General features: G+C 41.3%; 1 protein-coding gene across 1 annotated transcript in view; it reads left to right on the top strand.

Annotated features, from left to right (window-relative positions):
- The window catches only part of PTPRG (protein tyrosine phosphatase receptor type G), a 394,882-nt gene that overhangs the window by 267,449 nt on the left and 105,256 nt on the right, over positions 1-22,177 (top strand). Inside the window, exon 6 of the mRNA XM_066326515.1 lies at positions 15,307-15,373. Within this exon, the coding sequence (XP_066182612.1) occupies positions 15,307-15,373 (67 nt within the window). The remainder of the gene's footprint in view (positions 1-15,306; positions 15,374-22,177) is intronic.

Raw genomic sequence — 22,177 nt, 5'->3', positions numbered from 1 at the left:
AGTCACACCTGGTTTTGCCCTCTGTATCTTCCATGAAACTGCAAAGTCTTCCTATATCTCTGGTTACCAGTGAGTGCTATGGCACATTTTAAGCAAAGGTGAGCACAGGATCTATTCATAAATGATTGCCTAGTTTCACTTTGTGCCATAAAAGAGAGATTGGTTGTAAAGTCTGAATATATAAAATAGATAGGTAAAATTGGGGCTTCCTTCCCCTTTAGATCTTCTGGCTCAGATGAAAAAGTTATTAAATACAAGCTGTTCTGCCTGAAGAATTATTACTTTAGTTCTCAGCTATAACAGTGCCACGTTTCTCCTTGTATTGGCAAGAATAAACAATACAAGCTTCAGACAGAATTTCCTGGGTAGCATACCAAATGTTCTGGAAAACCTTCTCGGACAGCAGCTGATACATTTTTAATACAAATAAAATATAATTCTTTAGTCTCGTTCCAGTTTGATCTCTAAGGTGGAAAAAGTATACAGACTATGCATAATTGATGTATTTGTTTGAAGTGTTTACCCGGATACTCCATTCACAAAGTCTCCTTTTGTTAATAGGTTGCCGTGAGCTGTAAGAATCACTTAGGGCTCTCTTTGTACAAATAAATGGAACGTGTCATTTTTTGTACCGTCAGTGAGGTGGTTACACAGTCATCCTGACTGTGTCTTTGTGCTGCCCACACTCTTCAGCCTTAGTCAAGTCACAGAGCAGGTCTGGCTGAAATGTCAGTATTCTCCCGGATCAGAAGTGATGGGAAAGCATGAAGGCATGCAAGGGAGAGAAGAGGATGGTTGGGAGCTTTCAGGGTCACACGGGTTGGTGTCAGGTTGGCGTGTCCATGTAAGCACCAATGATACGTGTGGTTTCTTGTGCAATTCCTAAACGTTACACGTGATGCAGAGCAAGCATGCAGGAAAATATCTCTCAGTAATTTATTTATCATCTGTCGTAAATTACTAGAAATCCAGTGGCACAGGTTACTGCCAGAGGATTGAGTTCTTGCTGGGTTATGTCGTCTGCCATTTCTGTGCTGCAGAATGACTGTGGGAGAGATGATTACTGAGGGCATTCTGAGCCCGTGGTTTTCATTCCAGAGGTCAAAGAAAAAAGGCAATGAAAGTAAATCATAATCTAGTCTGGTCTCTTCTTGATGTCTTTGTACAGATGTAGACATTTATATGTATAACTGATGGTTAGCTGATAATGCTGATGGCAGATCACCCCCAAAATAATCCTGCAGCTGAGATGGCAGCTTGCCCAGAGCAATCCTGATACCTGATGTTTTACCTTCTATGAATCTAAATCAGAAATCTTCAGGTTTATGAGGTGGAGTTGAGGGTGTGGGAACCTGGGAACCTTTTTACAGCATAATTTTATAGTACCTTTCAGATGTATATTCTACATCTGGGATTGACGCTAATTTGACTAAGGTGACGAGTTCCAAATGAGCTCAGAGGTCCTGGTTTGAGCAATGTAAACCTCCCTTTGTTTAAAGTTCAGGTGTGCTGGTATCAGAGTTTCCAGAACAAAACCAGCACAGAAGCTGGGATGTGCTCTTATGCTCTGCTGGAGATAGGTGAGAGTCAAGAATGCCAATCACCATCTTATTCTATGCAGAAAAGTGAAACTTGTTAAATAAAGATTGCTTAAATCTGTTCAGCACCTCTGAATAGTGAGTTTTGACAGAGCAGGATTTTTCCTACGAGCTTATGGTGTTTGCAACTGTTTCACAGCTCTGAGGAGCCAAGGAAAAGCTGTCTGGCTGACACCATCAGAACAGTATTTAGCTGCTGATTGTAACTGTACCATTTCTGTGCATCAAAAATGCATTGAAACGTGGTCATTATCAAGTCTAAAGAGACTTTCTGAAAGAGGGAATTGGTTTTGCAACATCTCTGCTGTATCAAATGAAGCCTAACTGGAGATTTGGCGAAGTGTTCTTTATGAGTAAAGTAAAATGATGTACCACATTAGAAAGGAGCTTGGTTATTAGAAAGCTCAGTCTTGTTCCTGATAAAATGGATTTTTTCACCGTAAAATTCATCTTTACTTGCTGCAAGAATATTGCTAAAAGAGATTAACTTTGGATCTCAGTGTATTTTATAGTGTGTCTCATGTTATTTTAAGGCTGTAAATATATTAGCTGATCTGTAAGCTTCACTTAAGTAACTGCTTTCTGGGTTTTTGAAGAAAGAGGATCATGGTTATGCAGGAACCAGGAAGATTGAATTAAATCACCCCTTTTGATATTTATTTTCCCTTGAGATCATGATATCAGATCAATATTTAAAAACAGCTTTATGGGTAAGTGTTGATTAGAAAGCAAAGCTCCATAACCCTAACAGCTAAGCTAGCAATTTTTTTTGGTGCATTTTATCTGTGGTTTGTATGGCATTATCCATATGTCTGTGTAAAAAGTAAGAAAATAATTTTATTATTTTCTTACTCCTTCCTCCCTCCTGCCTACCTTGCTACCTAGCAAACCTACTTTATCATATCTAGATCCTATAAAAATATCTAACATAATTTGAAATGCTCTTGTGTGAAACACGATTAGACTGCATCAATCACTTTTCAGATTTTTTTTCCTCATCATTTTGTATTCTCAACTGCTAAAATCACACTTTTATATCCTCCTGCATTTCATGGGAGGCATGAACAGACAGATAGTTCCCCATCTTGGGTGAACCAGTCTTATTAAGTACTCTCCCAAAGTGCATACCAGTCAAATTAAGCTTTAGGTTAACGTTGTGGAATGCTCTCCTCTTGCCAAGTCATTACTGGTGATATGGCAAAGCAAACTATTGCCTTCTGCTATTCCAGATATTTACAGAGATTTATTACATTTCAGCTAATAAGCTTACCTTCCTAATAGCATGCAGCCCACCCTGCCTTATGGCTTGACTTGTCTCTGCTCATAACTTCTGCAGAGAATTAAAGGCCAGAAGGAAAGCTGGCTTTTAAACCTGTCTGGGTCGAGCTCTTTGGGGGTCCCTGTGTTGTGGATGGGAACAGCCATCATTTTGGAGTCTGAACTCACTCATTATCTAGACCAGCTCTGCACTGCCCCTCAGGCTGGGGCTGATGCCTCTCTGTGGACAGATGGTGGTGGGAGAGGAGGGTGATGCCTGGGCAGGTGGCACCACCTCACTGTGCTGCAGGGCCATATGGGCACTCAGGTCTTAGAGAAACTTGGTCTGTGCATGCAGTACAGCTGGCTGCTACCACACCTGTCTAATAGAGCTGTTGAAAGGCTGTATGAATTCATGCTGGGCTGTGGAGATTATCTCTGTCAGCTGTTCTTGTGTCATAAGCAATTTTTTTAAATGCTGCATTTGTGTCCTGAGTGGCCAGCCTATGTCCGTCTTTGAGAAAGTGCCCTCTTCCTTCCTTCATTACTGCTTGCATTGAATCTGAGACAAATAACTGAGACATACGGTGTCTTGCCCCTAAAAACAGGAGATATTTTTATGCCTTCATTATCACACCATATATATTTGCTGCCCCCCTTAAAATCTGAGTGTAAAGAGAGCTGCAAGTGCAGGTGTGTCCTCCCAGTGTGCTGGGGGTACAGAGCAGACTCTGGGGAACATGGGATGCTCCAGCATGAGCCTCTCATCCTCACAGCAGCCAGCAGTGCAGTGCTCCTCATGTGCTTGTTACAGCTGGGCTGGAAGTCTGACCGTGTTGGGTCTCAGGCACTTTGGGCACGATTGCCTCTGCAGCCTGGCAGTGAAGGTGGCCCTTGGTGCCAGCCCTCTGTGCACTGCCTTCACAGAGCCTTGGCTCTTTGGCTCCCTCCATGACAATCGGGATTTTGGCAGGGAAAAACCTGATGCTGGTTGTGGTGTCAGTTGCAGGTGGTTGTATGAGGGTGATGGCATCAAGAGACCATGCAGCCTGACAGGGTTTAAGAAGAGAGATAAGAGACTTTTCTAGAGGTTGACACCAAAACTGGGGCTGTGGTAAAGCATGTGCCAGGAGCCTGGATGGGGCAGCTGACCTGCCACAACAATGGCAGTCGGATCACAGCCACTGTTCATGAGCTGTGGACACCCAGGAGTTACAGTGCTGGCTGTGAGAAGAAAGAAAAAATAATGAGGAAGCATAAGGAAACATCTCAAATTAATAGCCAGGCTTTCTGGCGAGCAGATTCAGAGAGGAGGAGACGAGATGGAAGAATCTTCCTGAAAGCATTCCCGTGCACATTCACCTGCAGGAAGCATCTTCACTCTTCTGGGTCAGGCTAGACTTGTTCAAAGAGCACCTTTTGTTCTAACCCTGTTTTAAGTTTTGTTTTAAATCTTGTTCAGTTGTATTTTACTTCTTCTCCCAGAACTTTCTCTGAGATTTTTAGATTTTGGCAATTTTGAAGTTATACCCTGTGTAGGAGGAGGGCTTCCTGACCAGAGACAGAGCTTGAAAATGCCCTCCATAGATGGGTCACGCTCCACAGGAGCACAGGAAAGCTGTAAGGAGCCCATGGAGCAGGGCAATGAAAGCTAGAGAATCCTGAGGAGTTCTGTGGCTTTAAGACTATCACCTACTCGCAGTGATTGAATAGCAATCACTTTGCCACTGCAGAAATGTAGAACATCTTGAAACAAGCACACATGTCATGTTAGTTTTTGTATTTCTTTGTATTTCAAGAGGAAGAAACTGCTGCCACAAACTGAATGTTTGCCAGGCTTTTAATGCACTTGTGTTCTAAGTGCTGTTTTTCTGCACAAAATTTCCCCATTTGTTCTAAAAATGAGCCATGATGCTTGTTGAAATATTTTTTTAAGGAACCGAGTGAGATGTTGGGTCATGCTAACTAAGAGAAAAATAAACATCTTGACACGTGATCCTCACAGGTTTTGTCTAGTGTTACACCAGGTGAAACAGGGGGGTTGAGCTGTTCTTCTGTTGCTGCAGGAACTTGAGCAGTTTAGAAGCAGCTGAGAAAAAAAAAATGCAGGCCACATGCTGCCAATCTTAATTCAGTGCCTTGAAGAGAAGATTGAGATGGACTGCCTCATTTCTCTCACCTGCTTCTGGGAGTTCTACTGCTGTGACTGCCCAGGGACAGCCCGTGACTGGCTCCTGATGCACCCACACTTCATTCCCACTGGCTCTGGAGCCCCTGGCAGTCCTGCAGCTGATACCCTTGGCACCCTGTCTGCTGGCATCCAGGCTTCCCCTGGACAAACCCACTCACCATCCTCAGCAGCCAAAACTACTTCTTTCTCCTGTCTCCGTGAAGAACATCTCCGGGGGTGGAAGAGCAGAGGAACTTCCTTGGAGAGGCAGGAGGTGGAGAGGAAAAGGTGGGAGAGTTGTGGAAGGGTGCAAGGGGATGTGTGGAGCAGTTTGGGAAGGGTAGATGCTGTAACATTTGAGGAGACAGAAAGAGCTCACTGGGTGGAGGGAGACAGCGAGGAGGATGTGGCAGGTGTGTGAGGGAAGAGGGAGGCAACTCAGACATGAACATGCAGTCAGAAGTGAGGGAACTCTGAGGATTAGTAGGTGCTTTCTGCCTTAGGTACTATGAGCACCAAACTGGGCAAATTCATAGCATTTTGCAAAGCTGTACACACCACCTGCAAGAACTATATGACACTGAGAATTTACAGAAGGGTAAGTAAAGGTGGAAGAACTTGCTTGAAAGAAAATTACAAATACAAGGATGTATTGCAGTTGTCCTGTTGTGCTGGAAGGTATTAATGAAAAGCACTGGTTTAACATTGGGGCCTCGTGCCACAAAGATGCCTGCAAGCTTGAGAGCCCTCCCAGCCCATGGCTGCTGCTTTAGAAGTGGGGAATTTGGTGTAGCAAAAATTCCTGCTGCAGTTTTGGAAGGCCGGTTTACACCAACCTCCTCAGAAATGAGGTAAAAGGAGCGGCTGTGTTGGAATTTGATTTTTCAAAGCATAAGATTAAAAAGAAAAAAGAATCTGCCCTACAAGAATTTGTTTTCACTGGATTTCTAATTTAATTGTGAACTGAGGTGTGGTTGTCATTAGGGAAGTGACTGTGTAACTTAATTGACATTTCTGCATCCTCTGTGTTTGTGACTCATAGATGCTGGCTTGAGTCATCTGTACTGCCTGGCTGGAGGGAGCCCAAGGCTGAGCTGGGAGAGAAAAATACAGGACTTTTCTTGTAGAATGAATGAATGTTGGGAAGCTGAGATGATTCCTTTTCTTTATTTTAAGGGAGAGATTGATGTGACCTCTCTCACCAAAATACTTTGTGTTGGCTAGAAAAGAGGAAAAGGCTGGAAATCTCTGCTGCATCTTAGGCAAGCTTAGCTCAAGCAATTAAATTAAACCCCTGCAAAATGCTGGAGTTCCAGATGTCCATCTGAGCTGTTCTTTTTTTAACTTTTTTGTTTTGCCCTGGAAATTTTCTTGTTTAGCCATCAGAGTTCATTGGTTTATTTTAATTAAAAAAAAAAAAAAAATTAAAAAAAAAAAAAGCTGTTTTTTTGGTTTTTTTTTTTTTTTTCTCACTTGCACAATTTTGTACCAAATTCAAGCCAGGAGCAGAAAAAGATGAGAGCTAACTTCCATTTGTGGTTTCACAGTTTTGAGTTTAGCCTCTCCAAATGTGTGAAGCTGTACATCAAGGAGTGGGTGTTGTAAGATGATCTGGCTGTAATGCTTGTTACATTTTTTCATTACACCCTTTCATTTTCCTCCCCACTTAGGTCAAAATGGTTATTTTTACCTAAAAACTGTAAATTGAGCAAATTGCAAAAACTCTAAAAGAGACTCAACTCTTTTTTTTTTTTCTTAATTTTTTTTAAACTCAGAGGATGAGAACCGTTTACACCTGATGGCAGTTTTTATAAAATAGTCTCCATCCTGATAAAATGTCACCCCCTGGTGTGTCATTTTTCCAGCTGAACTGCTGGTAGGATTGAGAGATCTTGCACACTGCTGCTTAAATAAATAGACTACATGCTCTATGAAAAAATCATATTATTTTCTCAAAGGAGAACAAGTAGGCTCAGTGCACTGAAATTGCTTTAAATAAACTTGCAGCTACTGTGGCCCTTTTTTGCGCAGCTGCAGATGGGAAAGTCTATCAATCAAGCTTTCCCAGCTTTGAGAAGCTGCCACTGAAGCTGCCTCTCCTCTGTGTTGCAATTACATTTTTGTCTTTTCCAGAACTTTGTATCTGAGATACTCTATTGCTCTAATCAGATTGTGCTTTTGTGAACACATCTTCTGTTGTGATAGATATGTGAACATATCTTCTGTTTTTCCTTAGATATATGTGTATTAAGATCTTCTAGTAATTTGTTAATTGAATGTGCTATTCACTTGCAGTAAATTAGCTGCATTTGTTCAAGAATGCTTTGGGGAAATTAATTAATTTAGCAATGGAGTAAGTCAAAGTTTGGGCAAAAGAGTGCCTTACAAAAATAAAGGAAAATACATTGTCTGTTGTTTCTTACCGTGCTGCTGGCTGCAAATCTTGTGATAGTGAATGGAGGAAATGCTGTGGAGGGGGAGCTGCAGAGTCTTCCTCAGCCTGGTGCTCCAATCAGCCACTGCCAGCAGGTTCCAATGCACGATCAATGTTCCTCTCTGCTAACAAAGGAGCTCAGTGTGCACAAACAGAGCACTCTGAGCTGAGTTATTAAGCAGACTTAACTCTACCTCGGAGTTTTATGGTCTTGCTTCTTTTTTTCAATACAGTCTCTTGTGTCAGGACATTGCACCAACACACAGATTCTGCTCAATGCTCTGTGGTAGCCAGTGCTTTGCTCTTTTTATTACACTGATATTTCAGCCAACCTGTGGTGTAAAAATGAGTGTTTATGCTTCTCATGTTTTCAAGCATCCCTACTGGACATTATGAAAGGGGAAGTTGCTGATCTATAATTTACTTTGTCTCGTCCTAGTCCCAGGATGTCTGCAACTAACTCAGGTGCAGAGGCAGCAGGTACAAAGTGATGCAGGGGCTGAGTTAAAGGCTGTGGGGAGCAGTGGTTGCAAACAGCTTCATTGCACTCAACCAAAGATGAGCCAGAGTGCAACCAAAGATGAGCCAGAACACCTGACCCACAAGTCAGTTCAATAGCTTTTAAAACCATTGTGGACTTCAAAAAAGTGAAGGAAAAAGTGGAGCTTCGTCTTTGGCATGGCTAGTTAATACACCCTGCTAGTAGATATCCTCCAAAGCTGTAGTGAAATATGAAGTTAATACATCACCAGCAAGCTTTCAGCCAGAATGATGTGTTATTCAAAGTGGAATTAGCTAGAAGGATCAATGCACACCCATTACTCTGTTTAAAATAATCATTGAAAGACTCACTGATTTTTTTCTCTTGTCTTCAAATAACATAGTGAATGAGACACTTAGAAACACCCCCTCCTCCAGCATATGCACCTCTATGACTTCGGTGTATTTTCATTCATAGCAGGATTATTAATACCTGAAGGCCAAAACCCAAATTTAACTGAACAGAGCTTGCCTTCAAATCCCTAAACCTGAAACCAGTTACTGTAGGCAAAGTCAAAATCAGCTCTAATGCACATTTGTTTAAAAAAATCAAAGGTTGTGTGAAATAGTGCATGTGCCACCATCAGGTTCAGTGTCACATCTTGCCTGGGTACCTGTTATTCTCTCTGATTTTACACATGAGTAGAAAATTGAAGTATTAAGGGGGCTGTTTTCATTTCTTGTTTTCCCTTATATTCTGCAGGATACTTACTTTGGGCAGTCCATTCATTACACAGCAAATGCCTTCTGCCTCCCTGCTCACCTCTGTCAGGCTGCAGGCTTTTGGCCAGATTTGTCCTTTTACATCAGCTCATATGGGAGATGTGCAATTATAGCTTATATGGGGGAGATGGAAGAAAATATCATCTGTGGAGGAGCAGGAATATATCATTCTTGGATCATTTAGTGCTTGTGAAGGTGAAAAACTTAGAGCACCAAATCTAGCTTATCATTATGTCGGGAGCTCTGTAGGCATTTTCTTGGCTTCACAGATAGCTCAGTGTGCTATTGTGTCAACCAGTATCCCTTCTCACCCGTCAGTTCTCCTGGAAAGCTCCAGATAAATATTTCCTACTTTATTTCAAAGCAAAGCACATGTAAACTTTTCATATCGGTTCATCCACATTCCAGATCCGGCTGAAATCTTTCACTTCCTTTTATTCAGTAATGTTTAAGAAACTAGATATTTATCCACAATCAGATTTTACAATGTGGACTTCAAAAGGGTGAGAAGAGGTGGGACAATGGAGTTAGTGCAGAGCAGAAGGGTGTGGACCCCAAAGCCAGGATCCTTTCCAAGTGCTGCAGACTGATGCAGGTTAAAGCATTGTTGTTCAGAAGGATTAGGAGTTGGGCCTGCCCAAGCTGATAGCTAGCTGATATCTAGCCCTGAAATTATTTGGCCCTGAAGACATGGATTTGAAGAGTTTCAAAAGCAATATCCATAGTGCTTTCCCTTTAGGGAGAAAAGAATGTTTCTTTTGATGGTGATTATCTTGGATTCTTTCAATCCTGCTGCTGTGATGTTAAAATACATGTTGTGTGGCACAGTGTTCACGTTAATGGGATTCTTCTAATTTCTGTTCTATACCACTGAAAATCAGGTCCTTTCCCATAGAGACTGGGGACTGGCACCTGTCCAACGCCACTGAGCTGCTGGAAGAGAAAATAGTTTAATGATGTTGATTGTCTTGAAACCCTACAGGACAATTTTATCTCTGCAACTTAGTTAATTCATAATAGTTTTCTTTTTCTTCTTAGTTGTTTGTACAGAGTGCTTGGAGCTTAGGTTTTTGGCTGGTGAGTTGTATATCTTAACTGCAGGCTGTATGGGAGCTGAAGGCGCACGGTTGGGGGAATATTACCCCTGACTTTCACTGTTGTAATTGAAAGTAGAGTTTGACACATTGGCATCTTTCTGTGTCAGCCATTGTCACTGGCTTCAGCTGCCACGGTTAAGTATGTAGTCATTCATCCTTGGCAGACACCGTCCTTTGCAGCATGAGAGGATGGTCTCTGGATGTTAATGCTCAGCACTCTGGGAGCAGCTGGCTATATCGAATTCAAGGCATGCAGATTTTCTTGGCCATTTTACTTAGCAGATGGGTAAGGCTTGATAGATGGAAGATTTAGTTTCCAAGTCAAGGGCCAAATGTTGCAGTGGGAGAGAAAAGTAAATTATATCACTATTCAGAGGGGAAAGGCTCAGGTACTGTATCACAAAATTGTTGCCATTCATTTTCCTCTGCCTTTCACAAAATGCATGTCATTTCACCTTTCAATATAGCCGACTGTGGCATTCTCCTTCACTTTGAGATGCTTTGCAATACTGTCTGTGAGCCCATTTAATGAGCTTGAAAGCGGTTGCTGCAAATTTATGACAGTTTAATGTCTAAATGCCAGATATTTTTTAAGGTGGAAATGAAAGAGAAATTTATATTTTGTATCAACCCAAATAGGTGAGTTTTCTTCAGTCCTTTTTTCCCACACCCTTTTCTTCCACACAACATCTATTTAAACATATTTTTAAAAGGAAAGTGCATTCTTTACTCCTGATCTGCTCAAATGATTAATATTCACCTAGTTCACAGGGTAGCTGGTACCAGTGATCATTAGAGAGCTATGTGGTGCTCCCTTCAGACCTCCTTGGTTGGCGGGAGGGTAATCTGGGTTTCAGAGAGGCTGTCTGGAGCTCTGGGCAGTGGAGAGTGTCTGGTCCTTTGGACAGGGGTCTTAGAGTTAAGGTCTAATGCTGCTGTGTGGCCTCTCTAAGGGCCTCAGTGTGTATTTGGGGGTTTCCCTGTTTTTATTTTTTACTGTTTCTAAAATACGGCATGGTAAGATCAGTATTTTTGCCTGAGATCTTTTTTCCAGCTTCACAGAACTATTTCCAGCAGAAAGATAGGTCATGGATTACTTACATGACTTTAGCATATGGCTTTAATTATACAGCATGTGATATAAATTTTAACACTTTACAAGTCTGCTGAGTTTTGATAAATCAGGGTCTTCAGGAGGTTCTGAGTTTGTCCTATAAAATAATCAGAAGAACAGAGAGCTTTGGCTGCTCTACAATGAGTGATAGAGAATGAGAATGGATTGGTGTTTTTTGACTGAGCTCAGTACAGCTGCAACACAGGGCTGTACCTTGCCCAGGAAAGTCTATTTTCATGTGCTGTGGCTTGGTGGCTGGACAACATGGTCAGCCTGGCTGAGGTCCTCTGCTCACATTCCTGCTCTGCTCAATCACTGAAACTGTTGTCTTTGGAGTATGAATGTTACCCTGAGAAGGGGCTGCCTCCAAGGGTACAGCAGTAGAAACACCGCTTTCAAGCACAGGGACAACACATTGTGCTGCTGAGAAGCATTGAAACTGCTGTCAATAGAGTTCATGGCTGATCAGCCATGTTCACTGAAGAAAGAATAATTTCTCAGTCCCTGCAGGTGCAGGAGCTGTAAGTAAATCTATCCTGTGGAGAGTATGATTTCCACCATGACTTCATGTGAAGTACATATCTGGTTTATGACTGTAGAGTGGGGTCACTTGTGTCTTGCCTTTTCCCATATTGCAAATATTTGTCTTGTTTCATTGCATTAACATCAAGCCATTCTTTCTGTTCAGATTGGCATGTGCACCAGGTATTGAAGTCACTGAAGGGGTACAATAAACAAGAGATTTTGCTTCTTCATGTCATGTTCATCCCGTATTTACCCTATGGTGAGAGCTCTGTTAGCACAGGAAACTGCTTAATGATATCTCTGTGTTTGTTTTTCCATTGTGCTTAGCATGATAGTTACCTATTTATTTCTGCTGAAGAGGATTACAGGCATTTTTCAATTATAAATGATGCACACAAGCATTATTTAATCTGTTTACTGCAGACCTATAGAGTGTTAGTCAGTTTTGAGCAAAAACATCTTGTACAGGAAACAACATTTGTAGTAGTGGTACTGTGGGTATTTTAGGGCAATTTTAGGATGCTTTTCCATCTGTCTGTTAATACTCACTCTAGCATTGTAGGCTTGTGTTTGTGCCTGGAATCCCTATGGCTTATGAAATTTGTCATTCTTGGTGTTTCTTCTGATAAAGTCTTGAAGGAGTAGGGGGGAAACTCGTAGCTCTTCACTCACAGGAAAAGAAAAGCTTTGCCCAGCTTAGGCAGACGTGCATTGGGCGAAACCAAAGTGCCCAGACCCAGTTACAATCTTTCTCTAATTCTCCAAGGTATCAGCAGGAATGTAAGGTCAATCTGAATAATTCATTGCTATTTTCCTTCAGGATATGTTCATAAGATACTAAAAAAAAATATGGTTGGAACACATATAACAAAGAAAGTTTAAAACAGTTTGTAGGATGATATAAGCTCAAGCTTCGTGACATGGAATCATAAAGCAGGTCAGAAGGACACTTCTTATTCTAGAGATTTTTTTTTTCCTTTTTTCCTTCTGCCTTTTTTTTTTCCTTTTTTTTTTTTCCTCCCTTCCTTTCTTTTAAGTATCAGCTGTTATCAGAGACAGGATTCTTGTATGGGTGAATTTCTGATCTCAACCAGCGTGGTAGCTGCAGGCCAGTTAAACCAAAGATGTGCAGCATTGGGGATAGAACTTGACATTTTGGATTTCAGAAACCTGATTTCCTCTGTGAACACAGGCAGGAAAAGGATACAAAGAAGTGGGGGAGAAAAAAAAAGAGAGAGAGATGAAATTCAAGGTAGGTTTTTTCGGCTGTTTAAGAATTTGAAGAATAAAAAGATGTAAGAAAACTTTTGTTCTGAAGTCTGAACCCCTCCACAAAATAAAAAAAACCTTTTGGTCACTTTTCTAATGGTCTTGCCAAGTTCTGAAACAGTTGTACTGAAGTGTGAGAGAGCTGTGTGTGAATGTAAGGCAAGAAGAAGGAATTCATCTGGAAGGAAAGAAAAGCTACATCCCATGCAGGTCTGAACTGACATCTCTGCAAGTGGTACTTGTTTGAATATGATTTTTAAAGAAACATGAGATCCCACTCCCCATACCCCTGAAGAAAACAAGATTACAGATGCATGGAGCATTTGTCTTCCAGCCTCCGTAGAAATCCTGTGCCTGTTGGTTTTGTGCTGTTGAAGAACGCAGCACATCTGCAGAATGTGCTATCAAAGAGGCTGCATGGCCGGATCTATACAGCCACACCACCTCAGATTAAAGGGGCGCTGCCAGGGCTGAGGTTAAGGATTGATCTACTTTGACACAAAATCCCAAAAGGAAGAGTTCTAACCTTTATGATCTTTTCTGTCTATTTGCTTTCTTCAAACTGATTGCAGCTGTCACAAGAAATAAAACCAAAGTAAACAAAATAAAACTCTTTACCACTTATGGTTAGGCAGCAATAAATAAAACATTGTTTAAGTCCAGAGCAAGATTTTTCTTATGTTCTACTTAAATGCTGGTAGCATTTTAATGATTTTTTTTTTCAGTGGTGCCCATGGCTGGAGAATGTGTCTCACAATAGGCTCTGTATTTTCAGTGTTTCTTTTTGATTTGTCAGATGTCAGACAGAACCCACAAAGTGGGTAATTGGGTCCACTGTTCTGTGATTATTATTTATACAGGATTCAAAGTGTACAGAGCACCCCTTTGGGCATATAAAAGTTCACGCTTCAAAGAGCTTGCAGCCTTCAGGGTAATGGTGTTATGTCCAGTAACATCTGAGCTGTATATATTTCAAAGCTGCTTTTGCTGCTTTGATAATTTTATTGCATTTCTTGCCCTAGATGATCGTTGCAACTTCTGGAGTACTGTGATGAGGAGAGGATTTTCAATTTCCGTTTACAACACTAAACCATTTTGTCTCTAGAGAAGTGCATGAGAATGTGTCCTGAACACAGCAGAGTAGTTCACAGGGCAAATAAACAGAGAACAGAAAAATGGTTTGTTGTGGTTTATCTCAGTGTAGTTGGCTGAGAAGATAATGAGGTTTCTAAGATTCTTAATTAGTTATGGGGAGAAAGGACAAGATGAGGGGCGCTTGTGCTTGTGAAACTTGAGCAGTGGATTCCAATTTTCCTGTCAGGCTATTAAAATTTGTGATATTTTTGCAGCACATTTTTTGGATGTGCTGTGGTCAATGATGTCCTCCTCCTAGGAACAGCTCCAAGCTGCTTCTGCCCTTCATAGATCAGTGTGTTCCCTGCTGGGCACAAGGTCCTTTCTCAGGGTTTTCTTCTTTTGTCTCCACTCCTTTCCAAATACATTAATACACAGCCATAATGTAATTAAACTCTGTTTTTCCTCATGACGTTGAGGTCATCAGCAGGCAGTAAAATACAGAGCAGCTCTTTTGCATCTGATGTGTCTCCCATTAGGAACTGTCCATCCAGAAATTATCAACATGGCTCAGGTTCTGAAGCTGGCTGGTAGGGGAAAAAAAAGGAAGAATGTACCCCATGAATAAGATATATGTCAGTATTTATATCTCAAAAGTAAATTGGCAAGTATCTTAAATAATGGACCATGTTTACAGAAATTGTGAGTTATTCCTACAATACCTCTGAAGAGGCAAAAGGTTAAAAAAAAATTGCATTATTGGTTGTAGATTCCTTGGATGTGTGCAAGTAAGTGACTGAAATGATGGGTTTAATTTGGAAGTTGTGGAGCTCAACAGGGTCAATCCTTCCTGCTGCCTTTCCCCACTCTCTCTGGTGCTGGATCTCACTGTTGTGGAGGACATGGGCAATCTCTGAGTGATAGAAGGAATGTTGCAGGTTTTGCTCTGGCAGTGCAGGCAATTACAGTGTCAAAAATTGGTATTTTTTTTCTAGGTCTTCTTACAGAGTTTTTTTGCCTTTCCTTTGTCCAACTGACACTAAATTAAATAAATTTTAAAGTATGAATAACAATGAGATGCCAAGGCCCAACTCCATTAGGGCTGAAAGGGGTCCAGCTTCACTGACTGCAGTGGCAGCACCAGATTTATGACCATGTTGGTAAGGAATGAACTGGTCTGAGATGGCTTCTGTTTATCACAGTAGTTCTCCTCTATGGAAGCAGGAGTAGATGGAGAAAAATCAGCTCTGTGCTTTTAGGCTTTGCAGGGCTGATAATGTGGTTAACATTTTAAAGAGTGCAGAGGACACCTTTTTTTAATTTAATCTTCCTCACTTTATTTTGTGACACCATGTACCTTTGGCATTTGATGAAGATCCATTGTAAATGTGAGAACTAAGCAGCTTGTTAGGTAACAACTTTTTTTTCTGGTTAGAAGAATAAACTGAAACTGTTCTGCCTAATGCCAGAGTAGATGTAACCAATCCTGTATCCTTTGTATGTAGGTCAGTCAGAGGGACAATTCAGCACTGGATCCCATTATCCATGGGTTGAAGGGCGTTGTACATCATGGTAAGTAGCTGCTTAAACTTTCTACTTGTTGGGAAGGGGAGAGGGGCAGAAATCTTGTCCTTAAGGGATCAGGTCACCCCTGGAAGGACACAGTGAACCTACACATTGCTCATTCACCGATGTTTAAGGGCATCACAGCCATTATTTGATTGGTAAAGATCAGAGTCATTTGTTACCTGAGAATGGTTTGGGGTGAACAGTAAACAATTTGTTTCTTTTCAGTCAGTGCTCCAGAATGCATAAGTTATCAATCACAACCTGCTGCAATCTATCATTTGTATTAGAACTTCGAAGGCAGCCTGGATACTTCACTCTGTTATTTATCTTCTGTTTGCTCTAAAAATACACCTCTCTGAAGTTTCTATTTGTTAATAAATTATTTGTCTTTCAAATTTAGGGAACTGATAATGAAACAGAAAATTAACTATCTATGAAAATTAATTAAACTTTGCAGCAGATGAACATCTTTCTAATACTGGCATAAATACGATCATTCAGCTGTTCTGATGCATATACCTATTATCCTTGAACTTATAGCAGGTACTAAAATAAATATTAATATATTTTATACTTTTATAACCAATCTTTTACTTGGGAATTTTCCTGAAGCCTTACCATAGGTAATGCATCATCAGCAATGACATCAAGCTGCTCCGGTTCCCAAAGTACTCTTGTCAGGTTTTAAAATAATGATTTGTAAAGTTTTAATAATCTCATTGTAATTCAAAAGGCATCTGCTGGAATGGTGCTCAGTGCAATAATAAATCTCTGTTCCATCTATAGTGCTGTGATAAAACATCTTTGCACCTTTTCTGAGGATTGTCTTTAGACATTAGCTAGTGCCGTAGAGCTTAGCAGACACTTTTTTTCTCTTGACTGCAAACCTAAGACTAGTTGACAGTGTTAGATTAAAACAAATAGGGTTTTGGATTAATTGTTCTCCTTTCAGAATCATTTAACTTTGCATCTGGGGAGGCAAATAAATCCAAACACAGTGAAAGACGGGTTAAATGATAACACGCCATAAAGTCTTTCATTTAGGGAATTTTCCGTAGGTTTTGCTGCTTATAAATTGCAGCGTTCTGCCATGAAATAAAAACAACACACTGAGCTGAAAAACTGGTGTGGTTTTCCACAAAAATAGAAGTTATTACCTCGCTGCCACTGGATAACAAAACAGGGCAGCAAAAGCAGAGCTGGGATGCGTTAGGCTGCAAGGTTTTTTTTGATGTCTGTGTAATTTGACACTGCAGCCAAGCTGCCATTTAACTGGACTGCCATCTCCTTTTAGTTTTTCTCTTTACCTGCTTTCTATTCCAAGGCTCCCAACCTCCTGCAAGCACACACTTGGTGTGTTTTAGCCACTTCGTCAGGTTTTTCTGCTCCCTGTCTTGCTCTTCACAGACAGAACAGCCACTCATGGATAATCACACCAGTGTCTCCTAAGAGGATTATTCCGTTCCCAAAATTAATTGTTTGGGTAGGATGTGACTGGTCCCGAGGCTGTGATTCCCTGACCACATAATGATCACTCCATCTCCGTGCTGTCTTACCCAGAGCAAAATCTGGGTGGATAAAAGGCGTTTATTTTTGTTTTGCACACAATGCACAGAAGTCTGCTAGTGTTTCAAGTAAAGGAAATCGCTTGATATATTTCAATAGCTTGTTTCCTTTTCAAAACATTAAGGAAGAAAAAGAGGAAAATCATGCTTTCCTTCCTGTTTCAAAGGCCCTGATTAAAGGCCTTTTCTAAGGCTCTTTTGGTGGTTAGAGTAAAGGAATTTCCTTCTGCAAAGCAGTTGTTGAAAGAGATCATTCTCTTTAACTTAAATATTGATAGAACGCTTCAGTGAAGAATTCTCATATCATATCTCCCTTTTAATGTTATTATATAGAATAATAGTAAAGATGTGAGGGTTTTTTACAGGATTCTCACATTTCTTTTCTTGATGTAATTTACTTATATCTTACATGAGCACAGTTTTATGAATTTATCTGAAAAGCTTCTTCCTGCCTTCCATTTGTCTGCATTCAACTGGAACCCTAAGGCAACATGGACTTTTTGGCTCAAATACAGTGGAAAACTCTTGTGGCTTTTGAACAGAGTGGTTGAATCAAACGGGAATCCAACAAAAGAAGGCAAAATTGAAACCTTAAGTTTCTTTGCATTTTATAACATTTCCATTACCATGTTGGTTTTAGGTGGTTGTCACAATACAGAGGCACATACATATAATGTAAAAATTAGGAATACATAAAAATGTTGAGGTTTTCTTGTCCCTCTCTCTCCATCTGGCAGAGGACTCATTCAGTTTTCAGCATGGGAATGGCACACCCACACAAACCCTCACCATCCTCATTTGGTCATTTACTAGAAAGGCTGGTCCTGTATGGGAACTCCACTCTGCACCACGCTGTACAGGGTTCCCACACTGGCCTGTCCCCATAGTGGTGACAGATCTGGTGGATAGAGAGATGGTGCTTATGAATGATGAGCTGGGGCTTTTAAATAATTTTTTAGTATGCTTTTTCTTTTTCTTTTTTTTTTTTTTTTTTTTTTTTGGTGAAGTTCTTGTATTCTTATATTGCCCTTCCAGGAGTATGCAGACATTTCCAAAGTCAGAAGTACTTTCTGTAGAAGCGAAAGCAATTTTTGCTTGATATTTCATCAGGGATTTGAATTACTTACTAATTTGATGGAACATAAATAATTGTGCCCTTCACAGTGTCACCAGCTTAGTAACAATGATAGAGAAACGTACACATAAAAATCAATACAGGCTTAGTTGCTACTTAGTTGATTTTGTTTCCTCATCTCCAGGCATAATTTTGTAGAATCTTAATGGCCACATTAAACTTAATTTTACGTGAGCAACCACATAAAGTTTCTTAGCTGGAGGGGAAACCATGGTGAACCAAACTGCCAAGTGATGTCTGGATCTATGATAATGCTTTGGGGTTTGCCCCGTGTTCCTCCTGCTGAACAGGATGTTCTCACACCTCTCCCCTGCTCCTGTATCTGCCCTCCAAGAGCAGCACAGGAACGCCGAGGAGGCTCTTACGGGAGCTGACAAATGCTTGATGCTGATTTTCAAATTGCTTTTGGTTTTGTGCTCTGCCAAGGATTTGTCACACCTCCTGCCAGCCAGGTGCCTGCTCTTTTCACTCCTGCTTTCCCTGCCCCAGGGCACGTGGGGATCTATCTGCCATGGAGCCCAGCCAGGACTGACAGCTGGGAGTGGGCAGCCCTCCCTGGAGAAGGGATGGGGTACAAGCTAGTGGGATTTGGATTTTCTGGTTCTGACTTGCCAGTGTTGTTCAGCTCTGATTGCTGGGGGTCTTTTTTAGCTCCTCTACAAATGCTCTTCTCATCATGGAAGCTGGTGGGAAGGGTCTTTCAGCAATGCTGGTCCTGGCAGGACAGATGATGTGTGTTGTTCATTGAAGTTGGATCATAGATAAAAAGGTCGCTGGTGCCTGGCTGTGATTGCACCAGTCCTGGGGCTGCACATCTGACTCTTCTGCCTGTTTTGCTGCTGATGTGCTCAGCTGGGTGCCCTGCCCTGAGCCCCTCTCTGCTCCTCATCCTTCGTGATGCTGAGGATCTCAGGGCAGGAAGGAACTGCTCTTGTGCAAGGGCTGAGGAGGGTAGTGAGACCTGAGAGGGAATGATTGTGCCCTTGTGGGAGTAGGGGACTGTGAAATACCAGGTTATGTGTTATACAGTTGATTTGCATTAAAATAGCTATGAAAGCTTTTGCCTGCCACACATTCCAGCGAGGTCTCAGAGGAGCACCTGCCAGGATGGAGCTATTGCACAGAAACATTGCTTTTCCCACCTTTGCTGTCTTTGGTTTCCCCTTTTTGGTACCGTTTTGTATGTAAGCCTCTTAGAGAAGCCTTTTTTTCCTTGTTTTTACCAGCTGCCTGGAAAGCATTAAAATGAGCCTTTTTCCCTGATGTCAGTCCTGGGGCAGTTCCCAGTGCTGGAGGCTGTGTGACATTCACCATTTCCCAGCCTGGCATGGGTGCTCTGCACAGGACCACAGTCCTATTTTACTGTGCAGGCAAAGTGTTGTCAGAGGGAACAGCAGCCACACTACCCCTGGAAAAGATTTCAGGGTGATGGAAACCATGGTTTTGTCCTTCTGTCCTGTTCTCTGTGGCTGTCATCAAGAATCTATACTGATCAGCAGAAAATTATTAGAGCACAAATAAATTACCACAGCAGAAAAAGCTCAATGTCACAAAAATGGGGCTCTTATTCCCTTCCTTGTCAAAAGAGAACTCTGAAAATCAAAGTGCTACCAGATCAAAAGCTTAGGTACAAAGTGAATCAATGGCATCTGTTGCTTGTTTGTGAACATGAGGTGGGGTGAGGGGAGGAAAGGAACCTTTGTTTATTTAAAAGGGAGGTTGGAAAAAAGTCTTAAAAAGCTGTAATTGGAACCCAGCATGGAGTCGAGTGTAGTCTTGGATCTCCCTTGAGATGGGCCGGAAGTGGTCAGGCAAATGATTACTAAAATTTCTGGTCTTGCTGGGGAGAACTTACCAAAATACAGTGGAAACAACTGTTTTAATAATGAAAAAGGATAGAGAATAAATGTGTTGCACATCTCTCCAGCTGAAAAACCAGTGAATAACCTGTTAAAATAAATCAGCACTAAAAAAGAAGCAATCTAGATGGTGTTAGTTACCCTGTGGATCTATCACACCAGAAGGCATAACAACAAGAAAACACCATTAGCACCATGACACGTTTTCTCTTTTGTTTTGAACTTCAACCATAACACCGCCTGACAAGCTGTTTGCATTCTACACCAAATATCAGTGGGGTTATAGAGAAGGGTGGGCGAGAGGGGTGAAGGTGAGATGTGATACCGTGGGACCTCATCTTTGAAAGGAAAACTTTGAAGAAATCAGCAGCTCAATTTGGAACAAGGAAGGGCCATCAAAGGGAGAGCAGCACCATAGGTTGAGCTGAGAAGGAAACGTGGAGGAGCATTTCTTTTTCCTCAGGGATGAGCTGGATATATTCTTTTGTTTTCTGCTCTGTTCTTGTGTTCACAGTCAGAGTAGCTCTGTGAAAGGGGCCAGGACACGATTGCTGTGGAGCAAAGGGGAGGAGGAGGGAAGTGGGAAATGAAGATGAGAGCAGAGGTGATAAGTTCACACCTTTATATAGGGCAGCTCTGTGCATAGCTGCAGGGGTCTGCATCATTTAAAGGAATAAATGGTGAAAGTGTTGGAAATCTCTGGTCCTTCACCTGTCTGCTCTGCAGAAAGCAGTGCTGGTCACGGCTGAGTAAAGACCAGCAAGCTGACAGAGAATTAATAGATTGCACAGAAGAACTAATTCAAACTAACAAAAAGGATTGCACTTACAAAAGTTAGGAATTAAAGCTGATGCTGAATGTGAACAAATCATCTGCAGGGAGTAGGAGTTGGGTGCTGTGCTGGTGGGTTTTCGGGATGTTCACTGTGAAATGAGTGGTACAGAAATCTGAGAACATGTGGCTTTGCTCTGGCTCTACCAGAGCAGATGTGAACAATCCATGCTCCTCTGGGCACTTCTGTTTCACTTTAGCATCTGCCAGGGTCCAGCTTTTTCCAGAGATCCTCCTCTCTGAATTTTGTCATGGTTTCTTTTTCCTCCAGTTGCTGGTGCTTATTCTGTATTTCTTAGTTTCCTTGCCTGTCCAGCCTCATGTACCTCTGCCTCAGCTTAGATTTTATTAAACCTGGAGGAGTCTCATCCCAGTCTAGAATGCCAAGAGCTGCTCTGCATCAGCACTGCTTAAGCATGAAAGGTTCAGAATAACATTTTCCTTCTTTAAAGTGTTAAGACCTCTTCTGTGCAGCTAAACCTTTTCCTCCTAAGCTGTTTTAAGAAAGGGAGTGAGAAAAATTAAGCCTTAGACCAACACGTGGCATGGAAATGTTTTTTTGTGAATAAGAGACTTGCCTTTTTTATTCCTTTCACCTGGTTTTTTGTACCTCTCACTGGTTATCTCAGATTAAATTAGTGTGCAGGACTGTGTTATTATCTCACTCTCCTCCTCCCTGCCATGCTGTGCTTTCTGTGTCCTTACAGCTTCTTACATTGCTCAGCAGAGGCTCTTTAAAAAAAACCAAAAAAACAACTAAATAAAAGTGGAAAAAATAATTGCACAATAAATGACAGGAATTTTCCTGAGTACAGAGGATGTCAAATACTGCTCTTCCTGCAGGATTTACACAGCAAGCACTCATCTGATGATCCTTTCACTTAAAGTAATATATAACATTTGTAATCTCATCTTTAAAATCACCCCCATGAGTCTGGTCCTTGGCTGTGCTTTGTTGCCTGCTTTATCTGGGAAGTTCTGGCTCAGTGGGTGTGCAACACGATGTCCTTTTGATTATTTTTATGTGTTTGCTTTTTAAAAGTTTGAATGCAGAAGCTTTAGAATGTCTTGGCTCATTGTGAAAATGAAATTGGCAATAACATTGTTTAACAAATTTGGGAGACTTTCAAAGCTCTTCATATTGGTATTGCAGACTTCAGTTATTCAAAGTGTAGCTGGGTACCTATCAGGCACTGCACATACGTTAATTATGGAGATAAGCTCATTTTAAAATATTGTTTTCAATGCAGCCAAGTTCCTGTTTTCTTACAGAAAATCATGATGAAAGACCCAAAGCATTCCATGAGATATAAATGGACTTGGCATATAGTTATTTTCTTGTGATGTCTAATCCAAGCTCCTGTTAGATTTAAAAGAGTTTTGATCAGATAGTTGTGTGCTGTTTACCTGCATATCT

The sequence above is a fragment of the Sylvia atricapilla genome, chromosome 11, assembly GCF_009819655.1.
Source record: "Sylvia atricapilla isolate bSylAtr1 chromosome 11, bSylAtr1.pri, whole genome shotgun sequence".
Classification (NCBI taxonomy): domain Eukaryota; kingdom Metazoa; phylum Chordata; class Aves; order Passeriformes; family Sylviidae; genus Sylvia; species Sylvia atricapilla.
This window is presented reverse-complemented; position numbering and strand designations above follow the sequence as displayed.